A 25,195-nucleotide genomic window follows, 5' to 3' on the forward strand; every position below is an offset into this window, starting at 1 on the left:
CCAATACCACCATGGTAATCTTAGCTTCAATGTCCTTTGGGCACGTGGCTGTTTCCCAAGCTCTTGCACCCAGCAGGACCCTTCCCAAATTCTCCTGCTCTTCCTCTGTGAGCTGCCATGGGAGCCACCACTGCTGCTATAACATAAACCCCGCCAGGATCTCCTTCTCCTCTTTCTGAGGGTGTATGGAAACCCCATCACTCCTACCAAAATCACAAACACCTCTTCTCTGCCACCCAGAAACGCTGAGCTGTTTACGGAGCACGTTACTCTCTTCTAAAATTCAAAGGAATATGTTAAAATTACCATAACTGAATGTCACAGGAGAGATGAGCTCCAAAGTTTTCTTTGGAATTTCTCGCTGAACAGAAGTTTCTGCAGACGGTATTTGCTTTTCCCTGAAAAAATGGATACATCCTTCTCCCCACCTCAGCAAGAGCCTGAATCACAGCTCACCCAGCATATGGAAAAACTCACAGTGACTTCAATGGTTTTGAGCAATGTCCCACATGCGCACGTAAACTATTTAACCTAAATGTCCTAGTTTATCCTAGCCTGGCTGCTTGCTGATGTTCCTTATCCAGAATGGTTTACAGAGCTGCGCTTGCTGTAGCAGGTTACCAGAGCTGCAGAAACTGTTCTCCTGGCTTTTTTAACACCTGCAGTTAGAGTGAGTAATCAGAAAAGGTCTGTCACAGTTTTCCAGCAGCAGCCAATTTCTCTCCCCTGGCAGTCTCCATCCACCAGATACTGTGCATAACATATCCCGTATTAATCATCGCTTGGTCAAACTAAACTCTTGAGCTCTTTTAAACTTTTCCCAGGCATTTCTGCCAGACTCTTATATCATTTCTGGACTTCTTGTCACAGATAGTCTCAATATCCTAATGCTTTTTCAAACATCGTGGGTGACGCATGAAACGCTACATTCCCCTGTCAAGCCCTCAAAATAACCACTCTATACTTAGAAAAGGAAACACCTCTCTGTTTCAGCCACCGGGAAACGCTGAGCTGTTTGTGGGGCACATGCTACCGCTTCCAAAACTCACAAGAATATGTATTTCCTTCTGCTGAATGCACTTGTAGGCTCTCTGTTTATCAGGGAGATATCTTCACAAAACTCACAGGGATCCATTTACATCTGAGAACTCTACTGCTCCACCAAATACATCTCAAATTGCCCAATGTTTCAAAAATTATTAGGAAAGATGTAAGGAAGGAACAAAAAGACCCATGTTTCTCTCTGGGAAATCAGCTTGAAATGGATGCTGTAAGTAACATATGCAAATATCCTTTTTTGTGTGTGACAATTTAGTTTAGACCTTAATTGCTTAACTGAATCACTTTCAAACTGCATAGTAAAATAAATGACTGCAGAAGCCTAAATGTACGAGCATAAATACCTTTTTAAACATCTTGAATTTTTAGACCGTGAATCAAAGAGAAACAGAAGGATGCAGTCTTATTTTTAATCACTTTCCTACTACTCAAATTATAAGAAACAATGAAATACATCATAAGAGACATCTTGAGATATTTTGGCATGCTGCTAAACTGAAATTCAATGGCTTGACATGCTATCTCGGGTAATTTAACTTTCAAGTCTTTGCTAATTCTTCTCTGGATTATTGCCGAACATAAGCTTGATTTCAAAGCTCACCCTGTTTGGCTTTGCACATCTGAACCGAGAACAACATAAAACATTTTAAGTAGCTCCTGGGGAACTTTTTTAAAAGTGTCATTGATGAGAACAGTGTTTGTGTGCTGGGATGGCCATGTGAGCACCGGAGAGCCCACAACACAGGGGCAGAAGGGCAGCAAGGAAGGGAAACTCATTGGATGCTGTGGTGGAGATTACACCATCTTGCCCGTTTACTCCCAGCAGCTCGAATGCCGTGGCTGGGTCCACACTGAAAGCTGAGTGTCCCAACAGCCAACCACGCTGACAAATTCACAGTTCCCGGGGGTGTGAGACAGCACACTGACACCTGCCCAACCACAGCCTTCCAGCATAGTCTTCCTCACCCTCATCCGCTCTGTAACACCAGGCACAGCCCTTTGGGTTTGCAGCCCTTAGACCAAGGGTTCTGTTGGTTCTCTCTTCCTCATAAATCTGTTTTTGAGTGTGGACTTTCCCCAGCGACCACCCATGTGTCTCGCCTTTCCCGCCAGCTCTGACTCAGCCAGCGTGGGACTGCGAGCAGCAATGAGAGGCAGATCCGTGACAGCTTCCTCCCAACATACTCCCTCCTCCCCTCCCTCGCCGCCGAGCAGCTCTTCACACCGCCAGGGAAGCACAGGATGCTGCCTTAGCGCCGACTCCTACCCACCAGCTGCTACGCTTAACTTGGGATCAGCAACGGCCTCTCCGTAGGTAGGGTAGCAACCAGCCCAGCCTCCAGGTCCAGAGACACCAAGACCAGCCCTAAGGCTTCCCCTTCCCGATGCTGAAATTGGCTGGGATGGGAGACAGGCTGGTCATCTCAAGGAGGTTGTGGATTTGCTGGAGGATCTGACCATGCAGATCCAGTTTCAGGATGTGGGGGTCTCCTGCTGGGAGGGAGATCACGGAATCACGGAATTGTCAGAGTTGGAAGGGACCTCTAGAGATCATCTAGTCCAACTCCCCTGCTTAAAGTAGGATTGCCTAGAGCACATTACTCAGGACTGCATCCAGGCAGGTCTTGAAGATCTCCAGAGAAGGGAACTCCATAACCTCCCTGGGTGGGGACACATCTACAAATGCCAAATAAATGAAGGCCAGGAAATGAGCTTAAGCACTCACTCAAGCTCCAAATGCCTGATGTCCATGGATTGTCTCCCAGCTCACAACCTGGCTCAGTTTGGGATCACTACAATGAGATCTCTCTGCAACACCTTCCAGCTTCCCACACTGGTCAACAGGCCATGCAATTCACACCCTCAGTGTCACACTATAAAAGCACAGTTGTGGTGGAGTGCAACATGGTTCTTCACATCCTATGAGACCCTCTGAAATGAGAAAAGCCAAGCAGTATATTGATCATGTGTGAGGGCCATCATGGCACCACCTGGGCCCTCGAGGAGACCAAGGGCCAAGTGTTCTGTGGTGTGGATATACCTGAGATGCAGAGCAGACTGGTCATAAGCAGGGTAGGTGCAAGTCTGTCCTAGACACTTGGCCTAGGGATCATGAATGAGCCTCTCACCCTGTTAATTTAGCAAACCCGATCCAGCCAGGTCTGGGAAGAATTCTTTGCTGTGAACATCAGGTTTCGTTCATTCCCGCCCTTTCTCTAGGTATTTTATCTGGGGATTTTGTTTGCCGAAGCATCTTTTACCTCCTTAGCTTACCACAAGCACTCTACCGTCTCATGCAATGCTGAAAGTGCTTCAATTATTAACACTCTATCCAGAGGCAAAACCTTATCTTCCACCTATGGGACTGATCCTATCAAAGTCAGCAGAAAAATTCTAGCAGAATTCAGGAACAGCATGTTATGCCCCTAGATGTGAGCATGGACACGCTCGGTCCCCGCATTCCACAGGGTTGAGAAAGCCTCAGGGTGTGACAGAGCCAATACCTACTCCTTGGCTTGGCACAGAAGGCAAATCAGTGCTGCTCACCCCCATCATCATCCCACTAGTCCTGCTCGTTCTCTGCGTTGCTTCCAGTCCCACCACAGAGTCCTTGAAGATGCCTTTGAGGCATTTGGTTTGTAGGGTAAAAGGAGGAGGGCATTCCTTATTGAACGTCGACTGAGATAATCTAACGGTCCCAGACGGTTTGATGGTTGTTAATATTCATCAGTCCACTGCTTAATGCAGTTTTGACAGGAGAGGCAAACCTTTGCTCAAGGCAGTTGAGCCCAGAAGCCAGATCAGGGTAGAAATTACTGGGTCAGTAGGGTTTCAAGATACTACTGTAACACCTCCTCAAACTGGTGGTAAGCACTGGATCATCATAGCCACAGAATAGGTATGCAGAACAACCATTCCCAAGTTTCTGAGAGCGAAATCTGCCATTACGCAGCCATGGTGCTTCCTTCGCATCACACAATATGTGTGGTCACTTGTGCTGGTCATTTGAGAGATGACCTTCCTAGATGTACTACAGCCTTTAAACCTTTAAGCAATGAGTATCAGACTGAAGTTATCTACCTAGGGCTTTCAACCAATCGTCTGACCACATGTAAGTCATTCACCAAATTGCTTGTAACCCAACTGAGAACGAGCAAATTTCAGGGGAAATAAAGCAAGTGCAGCTCAAAATAGTAATCAAAATAGCCAAAACTGGAATTCACAGTCGTCCAGATCAGGTTTTCGGTGTAATTGTTAGGTCTGGTACCTACCTACTACCTCTGTAGTCTCTGTTCTGTATGTACCCTACAGCTGCACCAATGTGTGGTAGCACCAATGTGCAGTACCACTTCTCAACATCACCTTCACTTATTTCCGTTCCTATGACATGACTATAAACAACTTCTCTGCAAAAACCATATCCAGGGTATTACGAATCTTAATAATCTAAGATTAATGAGATTGTGAGAGTGGGTCTTTTTTTCCTGGACATTTATATATTTACATGTTCCTTTGACTTAATAATGCACACAGTAGAAAACAAGTCTATTCACTGAGCCTCAGATTTGTAAAGGACTCATTGAAATGATAAGTGAAATGTTTAGAAAACTGCTGAAAAAAACAAAGCCATCAAAATCTCAGTTAATTAGCATTGGCTAAGTAACTGCAGGGATAACTGAATCAGCCTATTTTCTTGCTGTAGGTAAAGATTAAAAAGTATTCAATTTAGAGCAGTTTTCAAGTTGCTAAGGATTATGAGAACAATGCACGCTATTTTCAGCTCGCCAAGGAGAGTGAATCAAATGCAAGAGCCCAATCTTTCAAAAACAGTCCTTCAGATGATTCATCAGCAGAAGCCTGGCTGGAACGCCCTGCGTGGCTTGACACCATCGCATTGCCTCTCTGTGGGAGCCAAGGCAAAGTCCCCACCACACACCCAGACAAGTAATTAGGAGACCGGGCTTCAAAGGGAAATCTTGTGTGTGTCATGTATGTCACAGGAGCTCCGAGAACAGGCAGATCCCGTGGCCCAGCCAGGGCGCAAAGGCTTTGCTCCAGTAAAGGAAATAGCCGGTGAAGGAACCTTGGACAAGTCTCCTTATGTCAAATTTAGTTGCTGGTTCTGGTTAAATGACAGTTCTTTGTAGCTAAAATAGGACATTTCTATTACAAATTTTATTATCCATTATTAATATATAGACAGTAGCAAGGAAGCTGAGGCCATGGGGTTGCCCTCTATGTAAAAAAAAAAAAAAAAAAAAAAAAAAAGTGATTGCACAGAGCTGTCTTGAAAAAAAAAATAATCAACAGGCCAAGCCAACAAAGGAGACCTCATGGTTGGTGTTTACTACAGATGGCCTGATCAAGAGGAGGACAACACAGCAGAGCACAGGAAATCCAGGAAGTTCTTGGAATGTGTCGACGACAACTTTCTTCTACAAATAATAGAGGAACCAACGAGGAAAGGAGCAGCGCTGGACCTTGTCCTCACCAACAAGGAGGGGCTGGTCGGGAATGTCAAATTCAAGGGTAGCCTCGGCTGCAGTGACCATGAGATGATAGAATTCAAGATTCATAAGGCAGCAAGGAGGGTGCGCAGCAAGCTGGCTACCCTGGACTTCAAAAGAGCAGACTTTGATCTCCTGAGAGATCTGATTGGTAAGGTAGCGTGGGAAAAAGAACTGGAAGGGAGAGGGGCCCAAAAAAGCTGGGTGGTATTTAAGGATTGCCTCCTCCAAGCTCAGGAGAGGTGCATCCCAAAAAAGAAGAAATCGGGCAAAATAGCCAGTAGGCCGGCGTGGATGAACAAGGAACTGCTGGACAAACTCAGGACCAAAAAGGAGGCCTATAGAGGGTGGAAGCAGGGAAAGGTAGACTGGGAAGAATACAGAGAAGCTGTCCGAGTCACCAGAAACCTGATCAGGCAAGCGAAAGCCCAGGCAGAACTAAATCTAGCCAGGGATGTGAAAAATAACAAGAAGAACTTCTATAGATATATCAGGGATAAAAATAAGACGAGGGAAGCTGTGGGTCCCCTCCGGAAGGAAACGGGAGACCTGGTCACCCAGGATATGGATAAGGCTGAGCTACTGAATGACTTCTTTGCCTCAGTCTTCACTGGCAAGGGCCCTAACCACACTGCCCAAGTCACGGAGGGCAAGAACAGGGGCTCTGGGAATGAAGAACCACCCACAGTACAAGAAGACGAGGTTCGAGACCTCTTAAAGAACCTGAAGGTGCATAAGTCCATGGGACCTGATGAAATCCATCCACGGGTCCTGAGAGAACTGGCGGACGAAGTTGCTAAGCCCCTCTCCATCATATTTGAGAAATCGTGGCAGTCTGGTGAAGTTCCCACTGACTGGAAAAAAGGGAACATAACTCCAATATTCAAAAAAGGAAACAAAGAAGACCCGGGAAACTACAGGCCGGTCAGTCTCACCTCTGTGCCTGGCAAGATCATGGAGCAGATCCTCCTGAAATCCTTGCTAAGGCACATGGAGAATAAAGAAGTGATTGGAAACAGCCAACATGGCTTCACCAAGGGCAAATCGTGCCTGACAAATTTGGTGGCCTTTTACAATACTGCCACAGACTTGGTAGACAAGGGCAGAGCCACTGACGTCATTTACCTGGACTTATGCAAAGCATTTGACACTGTCCCACACGACATCCTGGTCTCAAAATTGGAAACTCATGGATTCGATGGATGGACCACTCGGTGGATAAGGAACTGGCTGGATGGCCGCATCCAAAGGGTTACAATCAATGGCTCAATGTCCAGGTGGCGGCCAGTAACGAGTGGTGTTCCGCAGGGGTCGGTACTGGGACCAGTACTATTTAACATCTTTGTCGGAGACATGGACAGTGGGATAGAGTGCACCCTCAGCAAGTTTGCTGATGACACCAAGCTCGGTGGCGCAGTTGACACGCTGGAGGGAAGGGATGCCATCCAGAGGGACCTAGACAGGCTGGAGAGGTGGGCTCGTGCAAATTGCATGAAGTTCAACCAAGCCAAGTGCAGGGTCCTGCACCTGGGACGTGGCAACCCCAGGCACAAATACAAGTTGGGTGGAGAATGGCTGGAGAGCAGCCCCGAGGAGAAGGACTTGGGAGTGCTTATGGATGAGAAGCTCAACATGAGCAGGCAGTGTGCACTGGCAGCCCAGAGAGCCAACCGTGTCCTGGGCTGCATCAGGAGAAGTGTGGCCAGCAGGTCTCGCGAGGTGATTCTGCCCCTCTACTCTGCGCTCGTGAGACCCCTCCTGGAGTACTGTGTCCAGCTTTGGAGTCCTCAACACAGAAAGGACATGGACCTGTTGGAACGGGTCCAGCGGAGGGCCACGAGGATGATCAGAGGGATGGAGCACCTCTCCTATGAGACCAGACTGAGAGAGCTGGGGTTGTTCAGCCTGGAGAAGAGAAGGCTCCGGGGAGACCTTATAACAGCCTATCAATACCTGAAGGGAGCCTACAGAAGAGCTGAAGAGGGACTCTTTGTCAGGAAGAGTGGTGACAGGACAAGGGGCAATGGTTTTAAATTGGAAGAGAAGAGATTTAGATTAGATATTAGGAAGAAATTCTTTACAGTGAGGGTGGTGAGGCACTGGAACAGGTTGCCCAGGGAAGTTGTGGATGCCCCATCCCTGGAAGTGTTTAAGGCCAGGCTGGATGGGGCTTTGAGCAACCTGCTCTAGTGAGAGGTGTCCCTGCCCATGGCAGGGGGGTTGGAACTAGATGATCTTTAAGGTCTTTTCCAACTCTAGCCATTCTATGATTCTATGATTCTATGATTCTAAGAGAAGGATGTTTATGAAGGGTCCTTCAACTACAGGATGCACCATGACCGCAGGCTCTGATTCTGCTGTGGTACTTCCCTGACATCTGCTGCAAAAGCAGCCACAAAGCTGTAAACAGCCCAGGAGACTCTTGGAGTGCGTTAAGGATAATTTTTTAATCCAGGTGATAGACAGTCCAACCAGAGAAATGCTACTGGACCTGTTGCTCACCAACACAGATGGTCTTGGGAATACTGGTGGATGAAAAGCTGGACATGAGCCAGCAATGGGCGCTGAGAGCCCAGAAAGCCAACCACATCCTGGGCTGCATCCCCAGCAGGGTGGCCAGCAGGACGAGGAAGGGGATTCTCCCCCTCTACTGTGCTCTGTTGAGATCCCACCTGGAGCACTGAGTCCAGCTCTGGGGCCACCAACACAAGAAGGAAATGGACCTGTTGGAGCGGGTCCAGAGGAGGGCCATGAAGATGATCAGAGGCCTAGAGTACCTCTGCTATGACAGACTGAGAGAGCTGGCGTTGTTCACCCTGGAGAAGAGAAGGCTCCAGGGAGACCTTATTGAGGCCTTTTAACATATAAAGAGGCTTATAAGAAAGATTAAGAAAGACTTTTTACCAGGGCCTGTAGTGACAGAACAAAGGGCAGCAATTTTAAACTGAAAGAGGGTAGGCTTAGATTGGACATAAGGAAGAAATTCTTTATGATGAGGGTGGGGAGACACTGGCACAGGTTGCCCAGAGAAGCTGTGGCTGCCCCAGCATTGGATGTGTTTAAGGTCAAGTGGATGCGGCTTTGAGCAAACTAACCTAGTGGAAGATGTCCCTGCCCACTGCAGAGGGGTTGGACTAGATGATCTTTAAAAGGTTCCTTCTGACCTAAACCCTTCTGTGATTCTATGATTTATCAGAAAATAATGTTTTAGAATTTTCAAAAGAATTTTCAAACATATCGCAGAAGTTAAACCTTACAAGCAACTGTGTTTGCTTTCCATCTCTCTGGACCAATGAGTTTCAGAAGGCAAAGTCTTCATGGGTTAACTGTACAAGACAGAGCTACCCTGATGCCATCTACTGAGTGCAAATTCAATATGAAGGAAAGTAGGGTATCTTTTGTTTCAGGAATTTCTCTGAAAAACATAAATAATGCTGAATTCTCTAAAATGGGTCATTACACGAGAAGTAACGCACAGGAAAGAAAATATGTTTTCTTAAAGCAATGTTAATATTCACATTCTAAAGGGCACTTGCGTGTTCAGACTGAAAAAGAACTAATTTATGCATTCAGAGTCCAAACAGAATAAAAACAGTACGTATTTCCTTTGCCTTGCAAATAACTATTCAGGAGGATCAGGACCTGGAGGCCATGAATATAATTTACTACCAAGAGGCTACAGATTAAGTAAACAGCAAGGAAGTAAATTTTGTGCTAACAGCCACGCGGCGTGGTCTATGCATGACTGAGGGTACACAAGAGAGTGCCTTGAAGATACAGTCAATTCTCCTGCCACAGAGTCAGTTCTCCTGCTGCTTGTTCAGGTTCCCTCTTCCATTACTTCTTCTCATTGTCCTGCATTTGGGAGAGACTTAATCACCATGCAGAGATACCTGCGGCCAAATAAGGGCTGACATCCCCAGGCGGGAATTAGGTCGCAGAATATAACTCTGCAAACTACTTTTAAAACCCTCGTGTTCATGCCAGGGGTGAGACTGTGGACAGACTGAAATTTGAATTGTGTCAGAAAGCTCTGAGAAAAAGTATGCCAGGAAGAAGCTCTTGCCACGGTGATTTGTGCTGCGGGGCGATGGACAGTGGTACCAGCGCCAGAACAACAATTCTTAATGGATGAATTGACGTGTCCCGCTCTGAAATCCAAAAAGCCAAACCAGGAGAAATCTTTTAGCTTCTTTGCTTTTCTATTTTAATGGCTTTTTTTTTTTTTTTTTTTTTTTTTTTTGTGACAATGTGCATATTTTTGCAGAGGGGGAGCAGGATTCAGACTAGATATTTTGAGAAACCCTTTGAAATCAAACTAAACTAGCCTTTAAGCAATAGTGCTGTGCCAAAAGTTGTACTTTAAACCACTTGGTGTTTGCACAATGTATTTGTCTGAGGCACTTGCATGCCTAAACTGATATTATTATCTCAAAACTTCATAGAGTTTAAAACATGTTTATCCTCACAGCATTCACATGTGGCAGAAAGGGCTGTTGTTTCCACTTCCCAAAGACAGGGAGAGGCACGGAGCCTGTGCCTGTTTTGTCCCTGAACGGGAACAGGGCACTGCCCCGTAATCATCCACACTGTTGGGGCATGCTCCCCCGGGGCAGTTTATCCCGAGCCAGCCATCTTCCTGGCCAGTACCAGCTCAATGGACAACACCGATACAGACTTTTTTATTTAGTAATATAGATGTAGTCCAAAAGGTCATTCCTATCCACCCCCTAGAGTGGGAATAAGATGCCTGAGCGCACCCAGACAACTTTCTCAGCAGGGTCAGTGGGTTTGAAGGCTTATATATGAAGTCTAAGGCTGCCATGCCCCAAGAATCCTCCTCCAAAGGCTCTTTTTGGTGTTTATTTTTGAGGCCAGTAAGTATTTCAAACATAGAGCTGATTACTAGTTACCTTGTTATTGCAATGCGTCCCGAGGCATCCATCACTTTGAGCTCGTTTCTTTGCACGTGAACAAGAGAGATGGGGAAGACCCAGTATGTCTTTTTCTGACCTGGAAGGAACCTGGTCACACTGAGGACTCCCGAATCACCCACCCCACCTCGACCCCATGGAGATCCAGGCACACTGCACTCTTGCTGCGCAGGGGGAGCATGAGTCATGGTCCCCAAAGCTGAGGGAGGCAATAGAGCCAGCCAGCTGTACCGTGTGCTTGGGCAGAATGCTCCTTCATCCCCTTATTTGCAATAACCATTTCTACCTACCCACAGCATAAAGAAACGGATATTCAAATTCTGGATACTGCTGTTCAGTTTCTATCCAGCCTGGGTTTAAACTGCTGTTTTATAGCTCTCCTTATCAAGTTTTAATTGCTGCCTTTTTGTTCCCCTCCATCGCCGGTATGATGCATTTGGCTGCATCCACTTCTGTGCACAGTAGGTGAAAGCCTAGCTCTATGTAAGTGGATTTTTATCTTTGGATGTCATACCTCTGCTGCTTTAGATTTCCACACATCTGCGCCATAAGGATAAATAAATCTATTCAATGATGATGACCATCACTGGTCACGCTGTTACAGCGAGTCACCGGGCAGCCTGGGTTATGTTCTGTATAGGTCTCCACACAGACATGGATAGGATGGAGGGATAAAGCCATTGCACAGATACTGTATAGCAGGGGGTACCTAGGGAAGCACCAGAGGAGATCAAGGCATACCAGAATATGTTCTTGAAAATAGTCAATAGGTCCCAGCAAACCAACCCATTCACTTTTACTATTTCCCAGAGGGACCACGGCGCTCCTCGGTAGACAATGCCAGAGGCCAAATTCTAGTACCTATATTTCTTTTTAACTTACTGCATGAAGCATTGACTTGAGGAAAAAAACCAACCAAACAATTAATCTTACCCAGAATTAATTAGGAAAGTATTCCCTTTCCGTGGGCAGGGAAATTACAAGACAAAATGATCTGAGACCACAATGTAAATCAATGACAGAGTAAGTCAAGAGCTCAAGACTTTCAGACCTGTGTGCTCTAACCACAAAAACATCCTTGCAGGGCTCTGGAGGGGCAGCACCCTCTGGTTCCCGTTACACAATGCTGGTAAACAGGCCAGAATATTTTTCCATAGATAAAGAGACCTGTCCCTTACCCACTCTGCACTGCTACGTTTTTGAGCTTACAGAAGGGCATTGCAATTCCTCTAGCAGAACACACTCAGTCTTCCCAGCACATCAGAGACAGTCTAATGAGCACCTACCACTGAGATACTCTGTCTGCTTCTACTTTTTCCACCATATGGCTTAGCTTCTGCTTTTCCCTCCTCCTCTTTCGAGCTGTGAGCTGTCTCCTCTGCCACTGTCTCTGCGGTGGCAGCAGGAACCCCTGCTCCAGGGGCTGTGCCGGCAGCGCACACAGCAGCGTACCGAAATATAGGGCCAGCCAATCCTTCCTGACTCATTAACAGCCAGTGGGTATTTGCAGTGGTCCTTCACCGCGTTAGAAGCACACCATTATGTCATTTGTTTTGCCAGAGGCTGTCACACAACAGGAAAAGCAACCAAGCACCTGTGCCTGCCTCCCGCCAGCATCTAAGGGGTTGTAACCTACAGACCAGCCTTAGGTGACCTATAGCAGAATATAAATATCAAATACAGCCCCCTCTGGGATGTCTCTGGCACACTGGGCTGCTGCAGTTGTGGAGGGCGATACATCCATCTGCGTGACAAGGGAAATCTGTAGCACAACACCTCCTGCAGGAGAACACCTTGGATGAAGACACACAAGCGGAGTGGGCTGAGAGCGGACACGAGGTAAGGAAAGAAGCTCAGCCACAGGTGGTAACCAATTAAATGACTGTCACCTGGTCACATTTAACAGCATACTCCAAAGAAAAGGATATCGAGGCCAGTGAGCAGCTGTAGACCTTCAGCTAAATGCACAGACAGCAGCTACATCAGTTATTTTAGTTCCCCCCACCCCACTTTGTTTTTTGCCCGTGCTCTTGTGCAAACAGTTGCCTTCTCGCACTAAATTTTTGAACGTACACAGTCACAAATGCACCAGCAAATTTCTTGAGTTAATTCAGCTCAGGTAGGGGCAGGATTAAAGGACAGACTGTTCAGAAGCATCTCTCAGTGGGGAACTGCTGCTGGCAGCAGCCGCGGCTGGTCCTGCCTGCAGGCACCACTCCTCACTCCCATTCCCTTATAAAGTAAATGCCCCAACACAGCAGAGAAATGGTCTCTCCCCAAAAATGTTCCCATAATGCTGTTTCTAGGGGCTGTCGTGGCTCTCTTGAGAGTGGCCACATCTCAGTAGTGAGGGAAGTGACTGCAACTACAACCATGTTAAGGTCCCAGGGAAAGAAGGTGCAAGATAAAATGCCCTTCCCCAGGGAATTTGTTTTTTAAAACATATTTCATCTGATGTGAAGTATGACCCAATCTTTAGTGACAGAAATCTAACCTACATTTCCCTCGCCACCCTTCAAACTAGGCAAGACAGCACCCATGTGAAGCAAACCCTTTATACAGCAAATCCAGCTGTGAAACCACCTGAAAAGACCAGATTTAAAAGCTTCTGGCAGAGAGTTTCCACCACTTTCAGAAGCACTTTCTGCAAATGGTCCTGCCTCATGATTACAGAGATACAAGCCTTAACCGATGGAAAAGACCCTGGGCTGCAATGAGATAAATATCCCCGCAGAAAAGCTTGGTGAACAATCAAAGCGAGGTAATTTCCCTCTTCTCTGCTCAGTATCACTTAATTATGTTTACACATCTCCTCTCCAGTGGCACTGGGTAATATTTTGCAACAGGGTGACCATGAACTTTAGGAACGAGTATATAAAACACCATCGTGATGACAAGGGGCTTCATCATGATGGCGGGATGGATGCTTGGCTCTGCTTTCTCCAAAAGGAATAACCCCTTTTCTGGAGCTGTGAGAGACTCACGGCAGAGTTTTAATGGCAAAAGCCCTAGGGCAGAAACGAATAGTTGGATGAATTTTATTTTGCTAACTGGCTTTTAACGTTAAGATTGCCACCCCCAGTTTTTAGTAATGCTGCCTCTTTGTATGCTTACATAGGTCTTAAAATCTCAGCTCTCTTTCAGTGGATTTCCAATTGTATTTCTGACTTCTTTTTCAGTACAATGCATTTTGGGGAGGGGTATCTTCTTCCCTCAGGGATATATGGACATTTAAAGGCTCCACTACCTCTCACCCAGAGATGTCAGTGCTCCTTAGAGTATCATAAATTAGGGGTGAAGAAAATAGAATTATAGAGTGGTTAAATGCTACTAATCAACAGAATAATCAGACAGAATAAACACCAAACTCCTCCAAAGCATTTTCAGGACTCTAGTATAGAAAGCCTTTTACAGCTAAGCTGGGATTTCACTGAATTTCACTGAATTTTTAGAGTTGGAAGGGACAATAAAGATCATCTAGTCCAACTCCCCTGCTGAAGCAGGATTGCCCAGAGCATGTCAGAGCATGTTACTCAGGACTGCATCCAGGCGGGTCTTGAAAATCTCCAAAGAAGGGGACTCCACACCCTCCCTGGGCAGCCTGTTCCAGGGCTCTGGCACCCTCACCGGAAAGAAGTTTTTTCTCATTTTGAGTGGAACCTCCTATGTTCCAGCTTGTGCCCGTTGCCCCTCGTCCTCTCACTGGCAACCACTGAAAAGAGTCTGGCTCCCTCCTCCTTCAACCCACCCTTCAGATATTTATAAGCATTGATAAGGTCTCCCCTCAGCCTTCTCTTCTCCAGGCTAAAGAGTACCAGCTCTCTCAGCCTTTCCTCATAAGGGAGATGCTCCAATCCTTGAATCTTCCTCGTTGCCCTTCGCTGGACTCTTTCCAGTAGTTCCCTGTCCCTCTTGAATTGGGGAGCCCAGAACTGGATGCACTATTCCAGTTGTGGCCTCACCAGTGCAGAGTAGAGGGGGAGAACGACTTCCCTCGACTTACTAGCCACACTCTTCCCTATGCAGCCCAGGATTCCCTATGCAGCCCAAGGATCACACAGCCCCAGATGGGAATTTTGTCTTGGAGAAGAAGGGAAAAGACGACTAAGTATTTGGGTCTCTAAACACACTTTTCCTCCAATTTAAGGAAAAAAAAATGGCCTTTACAGGCTAAGATATAACCATGTGGCAAGAATCAGAATAAAATGAGCACATGTTCTATAAATGCATCAAAGAAAGGCTTCACCAGCAGCAGTATTTTCTTTTTCTATAAAATGCTTAAAAAAGTAAAAGTTTGGCTAGAGTAGACCTAACCACTGTTTCAGAAAAAAGAAAAACCCCAAACCCTCCAGATTTATTTTCCATTGAATAATTTTCCAGGGAGAATGTTTAAAACAGAAAACTATGGCAAGAACTTCTGCAGTGCTGTGAAAACAGTTTCTATGAGAAGAGGTAACCACAGCACTACAAAAAGAATTCAAAACAGGATTTCAAACAGCAACCTGTATTTCCATTAAAAATTCTAGGTTTTACACAATCCTTTTCAGAGTCCTGGCCTCCAGACCAGCCACAGAAAACTATATGAATCTCCCTGGCTTTAAAAATATGCCCTACGTAGAGTTTTTGGGGCAAGTACCAAACAGAATGTAAAGCAAGAGATCTTTTATTTCAGCATGAATATGAATGGGATGATAATGTTTCATTATCACATTGATTAATTAACTTCTAGAAGTTGTACACAGAGTCTCTTGATAATACAATAAAAATATAACTGCAAGTTAGTACAACACTGACTCTGGAGTTGTGTACAGACTCTCGAGCAGAGTAACCTACCTGACTATAATGCCTCGAACACAGGTCAAAGCTATGAGCATGTGTGGGAAATTGAGCCTTTTTTTTTATCCCACAAAATCATTAAATGTCTTCTGGGACGCACTGACATGTAACAGTTGTGAGCCTGCTACTGTCCCCTTCGCCACAGTCTGTATAACTTTCCTCTGGAAGAAAACTCAAGAGGGAAACCCAACTTTTAATAGTGAATTCACCATGTAAAAGAATGGACTTGTGAATGCCAATGTTAATTTTGCATCTTGCTTCATTGCTGTGTTATTTCACTTCAAAGCTTTCCAGGTTGTTATTAAAGTCCTTTTCTGTTTAAATGAGTGTAACCATTTAATCAGAATGCCTCCATGTCGTGCCTGAGAGGGATCCGACCATATCGTAATGAATTCTCATACTGTGGCATATATGGATTTAACATTTATTATCCGCCTTGCTGCAAAGCCCCTTCCTCCTGAAGCACACACCAGCTATTTAATTGATTTTAGTGCACCGCAGCGTAAATTACTAGGTACTGAGAGATGCAGAACTAAATGTAAAAGACTCATTCAGTGACTACATGAACATCAAGTAAGCAGCAACGAAACTTCTGGGCAAGGCATGAAAGGAAGGAGATGGTTATCCAAAAGCCAACAAAATGGGGAGAAAATTGCTAGAGCTCTGAATAGCCACCTGCCTGCTGTTTGGAGAGAAAGGCCTCACTCCTGCACTGAGGGAAGCAGTGATATTATACAGGATTACTGGCAGATATATATTGCTGCCCCGTGAACTGCCTACACCGGACCAAGCTACACAATACGGGCACGTAACACCCCCGTGCCCAGCTGCAACAGGGAGCCCTAACAGGGGAGTCAGCGAGGGAACTGCTGGTGGGATGAAGGAGGAAACTCAAATTGATGATGCCAAAATTTATTGCTGTAAAAAAACCAATGAAGGCACGTACTCCCACCCTAAGGATTTGGTACTGGCCCTTGGTGGGGACCAGACATTACATCAAACCCTCAGAAAGTGCTTGTTTACGGTACGCACCAGTATAGGAAAATAATCAGATATGCTTGTCTGATTTACAAGCCCTTTGAAGCTTTCTGTAACTTCAAAGAATAATACATTAGAACAAGGTTTATTTGGAATTTTGGCCAAACCTCTTGTTTTCCTTATTGACAACAGCAGCTTTGCAACAATCAATATCTTAAAGAAAAAAATCCATTTTCATCTGAACTGTTCACATTTCTGTAAAAGTAAACAACATTACAATGCTGTCTGTTCAATGAAAGTGTGGAAATGTTTCTCCATTATCTCTTTATTTCCAAGGCTATAGGGGAAAAAAAAAATCACTCTCCATCACATGTAGCATAATGCTTTGATTACAAACACAACCCTCAGTGCTCCCTTGCTAATAATAATAATAATAATTCCCTTGTCCATAATGAGACACTTCATGCTAAGCTAACAACGAGTGCAAACTTAGGAGCAAGGATGTTGACAACTGTCTACACCTGTTGAAGTGACTGCCCATAAGTGGTTTTGGAAATCATCACGAGAACGTCTTTTATACTTCCCAAGATGAAGATTCTCACCATCCCTGTGCTGCAGTAGGAAGGCTGGACTGATGCCCACGGGCTCTAAAACACCTGCTCCTAGGCACGGCTGAAGCCTTTACAGAGAAAACAGTACAGGGAAGTAACAGGGCTGCTGTTCAGTGACATTCCTAGGAGAAGGTGCTGTGTTTGGAGGGGACATGGGGAGTAAGAGCTACTGAAAGTCCTACCATGGCTAGAAAAAAAAGCAGAAGAAAACTAAGGTCCTAAGGGCAACTAGGATTATCCAGTGAGCACATACCACACTTTCAGTATCGTATACAATTCACACAATTACAGGTGTCTAAAAGTCATCCTGGAGATCACTCTATGGTCTATTAATATGTTACCAACAAATCTGCCCTTGCCCTGATCTCTACCCCGACATTAATCATTCCTAGCCTACTCATAACCTCTCAGCCACTGCAAAAGGGGAGATACTCCTTCATATTGAACACCCCCCAGCGTGACACAACTGATGTAATAATCTTTTTTCCCCAAAGAAAAAGATGTGAAATTGATGCTTGGATTAACAGCTACTACCCAGTTCCCAGGGGTCAGTTTATTACGTGGTCAGCAGCTTGCAAAGCTCTAGTGAGAAAGTACTGAAGTACAGTGAGATTAACTCCTTTAGCCTTTTAACAGGGTGGCCTGCGTTGTTCAGTCAATATGCTTTCGAAGATTTTGATAAGGCATGAGGTTTTTTTAAGACATCTTTTTTTGAGCTATATTGATAAACCATGCTCTGACTGCATTAAGCACTAGAAACAGGCTGGAACCAAAACCTGTATTGCACATGGCCAAATAATAAGGGCGATTTCAAAATCTAACATGCCAGCTCTGTAGTTTGGGCCCACGTCTGCAATATGTCCCTGTTGAAGGCTGTGATAGGTCCAGGATTCATTTTCCTGAGCGCTCTCCCACGATCATGGTCTGATGCTCCTAGTCGTGTCGCACATGCTCAACCCTGTTGCTGCTGTCCCACTTTGTTTTCCATGTCCACCAGCTGGATCCATCCCTGTAGAGCTATGCCTTCTATTGCACCCTCCCCCCAGTTCAAAAAACTCTTGTCCATAAAAGCAGCAAAAGGCTTTTTTCGACTACAGGGCATAGTTAGCATCATTTCTTGTTCCACTGCAGACTCCTGAAGGCTGCTTTGCCCAAATCGCTGATGTTTCACCCCATAAGCTGTGAGGAAATTAAGTCCTGCCTAACTAGAGCCCCTAAATCTCTGCTCAGCTAAGTCAAAGTCCAAGAAAAGGTCCCTTGTCACCTCGCAGGCTCCTTCCTGGCGTGCCAAGATATGCATGCATCAGCTTTCCTGGTCCTGTAGTTCTTAAGTAGCATTTGCGCCAAAAAAACTCCAAACAAGTGAACAATTCATCCAATAACTGATTAATATAAAATTCATGTATATTTGCTTGACCAGGAATTGGGAACAGGTCTTTCCCTGGCCTATCCATTAAGCGTCCTCGCCAATAAACCCCGTGAGATCCACCTGCCACATAGGTCTACTACACATCTTATTCCTGTGCAGCACGAGGAGGTGCTGGAAGCATGGGATCCAAGGCTTTTGACATAGACCCAGTGTATTTTCAAAGCATGCCAGGCACTACTTTGGTCTGGCCCTTTTGAGACCCCTCATCCGAGCCATGAGTATTGGAAATAAAGGAGAGCAGAGTCCATGGGTGTGCAGCTCATCTCCCATCCTGTACTATGAACCAAACTGCATCCCCCGGCCTGCAGTCAGCAGGTCCAGTGCTCTTCCTTACTGGTGTTTTTTCTCCTGTTACCAATACTGTTGTTAGTATAATGACAATAACAGCATCCACAGAAAATGGTGGTGTTAAGGTGCTTCTCTCAGGTGCTTGGACATAAGTATTTTCTGCTGCTAAAGAATGCGTCTTGCTTTTATCATTCATATAAATCCCATTGTGAATGCACAGATATTTCCTTCTGTCTTCTGCATAATGTTTTACAGGCACAAAAAAACAAGTATGGGAATAAATCTCATCGAAGGAATGCGGTGCGGCAGATCTATGTTTTGCTTTAATTAGCATCCTGATGTGATAGCCGCTTGGCGTGCGTATTGCTGTTTTGTAACACAGTGCGTCCTTGCTAGACTCCTTAAGGAGCCTGGCAAACACGGCACTTCCCTCTATTGTCTGTTGTTTTTCTTGGAGGCTGAATATTTTCATTGAAATGTCACTTGCGCACCCCGTCCATGCTCGGCTGCTCTCGGAGTGCACTCAGGCGTCGGGCTTTCCAAAAAACAAAGGGAATTCAGCACTTAATCACGACTTGGTGCTTTGCTTACTTATTTGCCAAACGTACAGGTGAAAGGCAAAAATCACAAGTAGCATAGTTCCAGTAATAATAAAAACTTCTGCGGATTTTACCGCGGGTAGGTACCTGCCCGTTGGGGCCGCCTCCCCCCCAAGCCATTAGGGGGCTACAAGGCACTTGTGTGTGGTGGGGACTCTGAGCAGGGTAGAGCTTCTTGAGCCCAGAGCCCAAACTTCGGGGCAGGGCTCTCCTCGGTGCATGACTTGCACCCGGCACAAAGGTGCTCCTGTCATCTTGGCTTTTCTGTGATGGAAATCACCTGAATAATTCAGCAGAGTTAAGATGCCAAGCTGGAAAAAACACAAAGTCAGGGGTTCCAGGCTCGGTTTTGGGCTGACCTTTTCTCAAAGGTAGGGAGAAGCATTGTGGGGTGGGCTGAACTGGGCTGCTCACCCTAAAAGCTTGTTCTCAGCAGAGATGTCAAAGCTTCGAAAGACCTCATGCAGGGGAAATACTCCGGTTCCGTGGAGAATCAGAAGCACCAGCTGAATGGGATCCAAGTCAAGCAGCCCTTCTACCGAGATGATCAGACCCGCTCTTCAGGAGCACAGCCCCCCAAAGAGGTGGGGAGCTATACCAGCCTGGCATTAAGGTTTTCACTCTCTTTAACTAGATCCTGGAATTAACAGGAATTCCTCTGGATTTGGCACTATTCTTGACTGCGAAAAAAAGTGCAGAGAAACTGAGAGGTGGGTGTTGAAGTTTGATCATGACTTATCGAGCTACATGCTTTCCAGGGCCTGCTGTAACCTTTCCCCATTTGAACATTCTTGTTAGCTTCAGGAGGAATTAGAGGAATAAGACTTCCAGCATAGTGGGTTAAAATTGTAGCCTGGAAGACTTAGTTATTAGGAAATGCTTCATACCCATAAGGATCTTAAGCACTGATGATTCCTTGGGGACCATGCAACAGCAGACTTTTAAGAAGAGGTTAGAAAAACATCTGCTAATGCTGATCAGACGGTACAGGCAGCATATCCTGCCCTGGGACAGGTAGATGAATTCCATAAGTTTTGGAGGTGCCTTTTAAACCTATTTTTAGTGTGTTTTCCGGAGGCAGTGAGGCAATGGTTCTCCATCCCAGTTTGCCAGCCCTTGATAACTCCTGACCCATCGGGTGAACTTCAACTAACTTTGACAGAAGAGTAGAGATATCAAAAAATATGAAGTTCCTACATGTTTTAAGCAAGTATGGATGAATAAAGGAGAATATGGAAATTAATGTCTCCATTGATCTTTAACATGGCTCCTTATTCTTTCAGAGAGGCTTCTGTGGCTGTGACTGATGCGTGGTGCACACAAATCTGCAGGGAACCAAACTTCACTGCTTCATGCTTCGGTGGAGGCGAACAATACGGATGAAGTCAGAGCCGAGCTTTGGGAATCTGCTCTGACCTGCCCAGGCAGCAGATTCAGAAACAGCGTTTGCCAACGGTCCTGTGACACTTGGAAGGAAAAGATGTGTTTATGTAAATCCATTTTTACGCATGGTTTTCCAGCAGGCAGAAAATGAATCATCAGTATCTAAAGAGGCTGATTATGCCAATGAGATGTTAGTATCCGACAATACTAACCAGGACAGGTTATCTGGACATTTCCCTATCTTGACAAGGTGAAGTAAGGCAGTTAGTTTAGAAGATACCATAGGGTAATTCTTCCCAAGTGGCACCAATGGGAACTAAAAATCCTGTAACCTCTCCTTAACAAAGTCTACTATCATATTGAGACATAGTTCAATAAAACTTTTATTTCTGAAAGCACTTTATTTCCCCCTGTCCTCTACAATATCCTCTGGGGAAAGGAAATCTCACCCAGCATCCAGAAGGAATGAAACTTTCAGAATATTTTAGTGCTTGTCTTTGTTGCCTGTGCAGGTCTCAACAGCACTATAGGAAATCCAAGTTTGGAAAGGAGCAGGTGTTTTCCTGGTTTGAAAGCACATCATCCTAATGGAAATATGACAAAATCTAAATGTTCTACAGTACTTTTCTCTAGTGCCTTCAAAATTTTAGCAGAATCATCATAAGAGAGGCATCAATCATCCTACATCTGTATTCTGCTTTGCAGCTGCACCGGTAACTCCACCTCATACCAAAGCTGGGCAATACTGCTTGGAGCAAAAGTCAGCCTGGAGTTGTCTGTGACCTTGCCAAACTAAGAGTCACTAGGTTGGAATATCCTGAATTTTGGGAAAATAAATAAAGAAAAAAATGGCCCAGTCATTTCTAAGGAACGGGTTAATGCTTTGAGACAGCACATGAAGTTCAGAGCTGTCAAATTTGAGGTTCTCCAAGCTGGACTTTTGGTCTATCTTGCCCTAAGAGGATTGTGACAGTTTGAACAGTTTTAGGATGGCTTGTGTACAACGCATGTAAAAACAAGGTGGTGAAACCAAAGCCAAAGATCAGATTTCCCCATGAACGTGCCAAGAAACACACAGGACAGATTCACCAACAGCTACATAACTCTGGGAAGAGCTCCCAGAGGGACTGGTAGGACTAAATTAAGCGTCAAGTAGACACGGACAGCCGCCCCTTTACCTCCCTTCCTACCAACTCCAGCACAGACTCTGCCATCTGTGCTTGCCCATATCTTTGACAGAATAAACAAGGTGCAATATTTATTCTTTAAGTTGCCCTGCTAACAAGCATGGTTTTCAACTAAAAGTAGATGTACCAGAGGGCAAACATAAGCAGGGAAGCTCGGTCTACCTCCAAAAGCCTTCTCCCACAGAGGTGCTATGAGATGCTCAGGGGTTGTAATGTGGATTTTCCACAACATTGTAAGGAATGGCAATGAAAATATTGTCCATGCAACATAAAATCTCCCTTGGGAAACATTGGGTAGTGCCCACTTAGCAAGTAATGAGGCAGGGAGAAGGGCATATGGATTTGAGATTTGTTGTGCCCATGATATTCATCTTTAAGTGGCCCTACTTTTACACACACACACCCCTTTTTTAATCTAAATGCTGCTTCCTGAAAGCTGCTTGATCAGAACTCCCTCTACTTCATATCAAACCCCAGTTTTAAATGTAGGCAACTATTGTCTTGTTTAGGAGAAATACTCAAAAATCAGAAGCTAAAAAACCCACAAGAAATCTAACAATAAATAGGGCAGAGATGTAAACAGATACCTCACGCCGAGCAATGGTTCATGGCTATTGTATCAACAAGTTGGTGTTACCCTGGAAACAAGAGATTATCTGTGCATGCCTTCTCCCAGACGGAAACCAGGAAAGGAGGTGTGCAGAATTGATTTGGAATCTTCTGGACTTTGCGGAGTTGCCACCCAACTATTGATGCCAATCGATCCCAATCCCAACTACTGATGAAAATTCAGAGGCAGAGAGCAGAGGTTGCGCCATCCTCAATGCAAGGTCCACAGCGCTGAGGGTGAGTACCTGGCCATCTTGTCCTCTCCACTTTGGGATAACACAACCCTTTTCCAAGAAAGCTCAGAAAGGTTATTCCCTGGAAATAGCCTGTGCAGAGCAGAGGACAACACAGCCTTGACTGATTTGCAGCAGCAAGGAGGGCTACCAGCAATGGCTTGGCACGACATCAAATGACTTTAATAAAATTAAGCTTAAGCTAACGTGTTGTATCCTACAGCTGAGGCAGATTAAGAGCACACACGCACACAAGATTCGTCACACGGGCTCTCTACATGAGTGGGAGTTTGTTATGGTGCTGTCCCTTGATTGCACTCAAACGTGTGCCCATATTCAAATAAAATGACCCTGTGGTTTTTGAGGATTTTTCCTCAATAGGAACAATAAAAAGCATCAATCCTGCTCCCAGGCAGACCCAGTTCAATGCATCTGTATGCAGAATGTCTTGGTCTACCTCGTAACACAAGCCACAGCTCTTCAGGGGGGCTGGGGAGTGCTCAGAGCTACTGCCCCAAATGCTGTGGATGGGTTCCCAGCTGCTAACTTCAGCCAGGCATATCACCCCAGTGGGCATCAGCGAAGCTGTGTTCAACTGGAACAGCTAAATGCTTGGCCCTTGAAAAATTAGTTGGCTGGGTTTACAAATACATCTACAGCAGAAAGGATAATTTCCTACTAAGTGCTGAATTATGAGCAAGTAGAAATTTATACTATATACTCAGTGTCACCTATGATTACAGACCTACTTTTCAGATAACCCAATGATCTGGATGTAAGAAATTTAGAAAAGTGAGGGTTACACTACATTAAACAAGCTAATAACAAGTAGGAGTAATATTGATTTATCTTTTTCTAAAGTGATTAAACAAAAATAAGGATTTGTAACTCAACTGGTCATGAAATTGGTCCTTCCCACAACCTAGCTGGTTTGTTGGAATTTGTACAACACTGATGCTCCCATGTAAGTCCTTTTGCAGCACTCTGGGCTGAAATGTATGGCTAAAAAACAGATTAAAAATGTACAGGGCATTATTCTTCCCACACTGCCAGCAGAACAACTTCTAATGACACCTCCATGTCTGTTACCAACAGACAAGGGACTGGCATAGTCACCCAGGGCTTCCCAGAGCTGTCTCTATCAGAGGCTCCAGGCTTCCCTATAGCATATCTGGCTCATTGTAGCTGTGCTTTATCCCTCTGCCCTGTCTGCTCTGCTCTTGTTTGAAGTGATCTCATCATTCAAAAAGAGAGAGACTAGAGATGATAAGAAGACATTTTAACATCAAATAATGGTTTTTAATTAATTTCAGAAGGAGGGGGGTGGGTGGGTGGAAAGCAGTATGAGCATCACTTTCCTCCTCCCTGCCTGGTGGATGTGACAGGAGGACCAGGTCAGCTATAGTATATCATGTACCTGATGGGATCCTAATCTTCTCAGGTTCAGAGGGAGAAAATGGGGGAGAAGAGGGGCTCTGGTGAGAGAGACATGTTGAGAATGATATGAGCTACCTCTGCTGCTGAGACAAGGATGATGCTTTCTTGCAAATCCAGCACCCAAGCACATGGTGGCATCCTGCTCAGTATAGACCAGGTATCTGTTGAGTCACAGAGAACTAAATCATGACAACTCCTTATGTACAGAGCCAGTTCTGATCCTCTAAAAGTCTCCTCTTCACTCTGGTTTGATTTGAGTGAGACTATTCACAAAACACCTTAGTTCCCAATTTCACAACAGCCCAGCCCATCACGCCTGGAGATTCATTTTTAACCACCTGCTGAGGATTTTGCAGACGGCAGTACACAAGACAAATACCTCCCACGTATCCCATCTTTTAGGTTAAAGAACAAAAGCTGAACAAGAACAAGAAGAGTTGGCAATTTTGACACGGAAACTTCATTGGGTTCAGTACTTACAATTGCATGACCAGATACAAATGGTTCGGACTCTCATAGATGTCTTCCAGGGCAACTATATTTTCATGCTTGATCCTGAAAAAAACACAAGATAAAATGAGATGAAATACTGATTTTTACTTTTTTATGTGGCTGCAAAACATATAGCTATTTTTAGTTAGACACTACTTGTCAGTCTTTATTCAACATCACAAAATATAACACCGATCAAAGTAAACAGTCAGGAGTGCTTTGCACACCAAAAGACTGTTATTACAGAAAATTCCTTCAGTCCTCTCTGAAGCCAAAATATTTAAGGGTTAAGTATCTGGGGCATTAGAGGTTTACAGTCAGAGGCATGAAGATGGTTGGTTGGAGGTTGAAACCTCAGAACAGCAGCACAGCAGGCTGTGAGGGGGTGATGGAGGCAGAGTGTGGAAGGCAGGAGGAAGGCAGGGATTTGCCCCCGCAAGGAGGCTGGCACAGGTAGGCAGCTGCTGTACGACAGCCCCATGCTCCTTCCAAATTCGCCCTGCTCCGATGCCACACCTGGTCTGGACCAATGTGGCGTTGTTAAGCACCGCACGCTTTCTGTGCAACAGCTCCAAGCATATTCCTGGGTTTTCTACACCTTCACCATTCCCA

General features: G+C 45.2%; 1 protein-coding gene across 1 annotated transcript in view; it reads right to left on the reverse strand.

Moving 5' to 3' along the window:
* The window catches only part of CAMK1D (calcium/calmodulin dependent protein kinase ID), a 230,078-nt gene that overhangs the window by 63,393 nt on the left and 141,490 nt on the right, over nt 1-25,195 (reverse strand). The window contains exon 3 of the mRNA XM_074167206.1: nt 24,572-24,646. Coding sequence (XP_074023307.1) covers nt 24,572-24,646 — 75 coding nt within the window. The remainder of the gene's footprint in view (nt 1-24,571; nt 24,647-25,195) is intronic.

Source organism: Numenius arquata, chromosome 2 (assembly GCF_964106895.1).
Source record: "Numenius arquata chromosome 2, bNumArq3.hap1.1, whole genome shotgun sequence".
Taxonomy (NCBI): Eukaryota; Metazoa; Chordata; class Aves; order Charadriiformes; family Scolopacidae; genus Numenius; species Numenius arquata.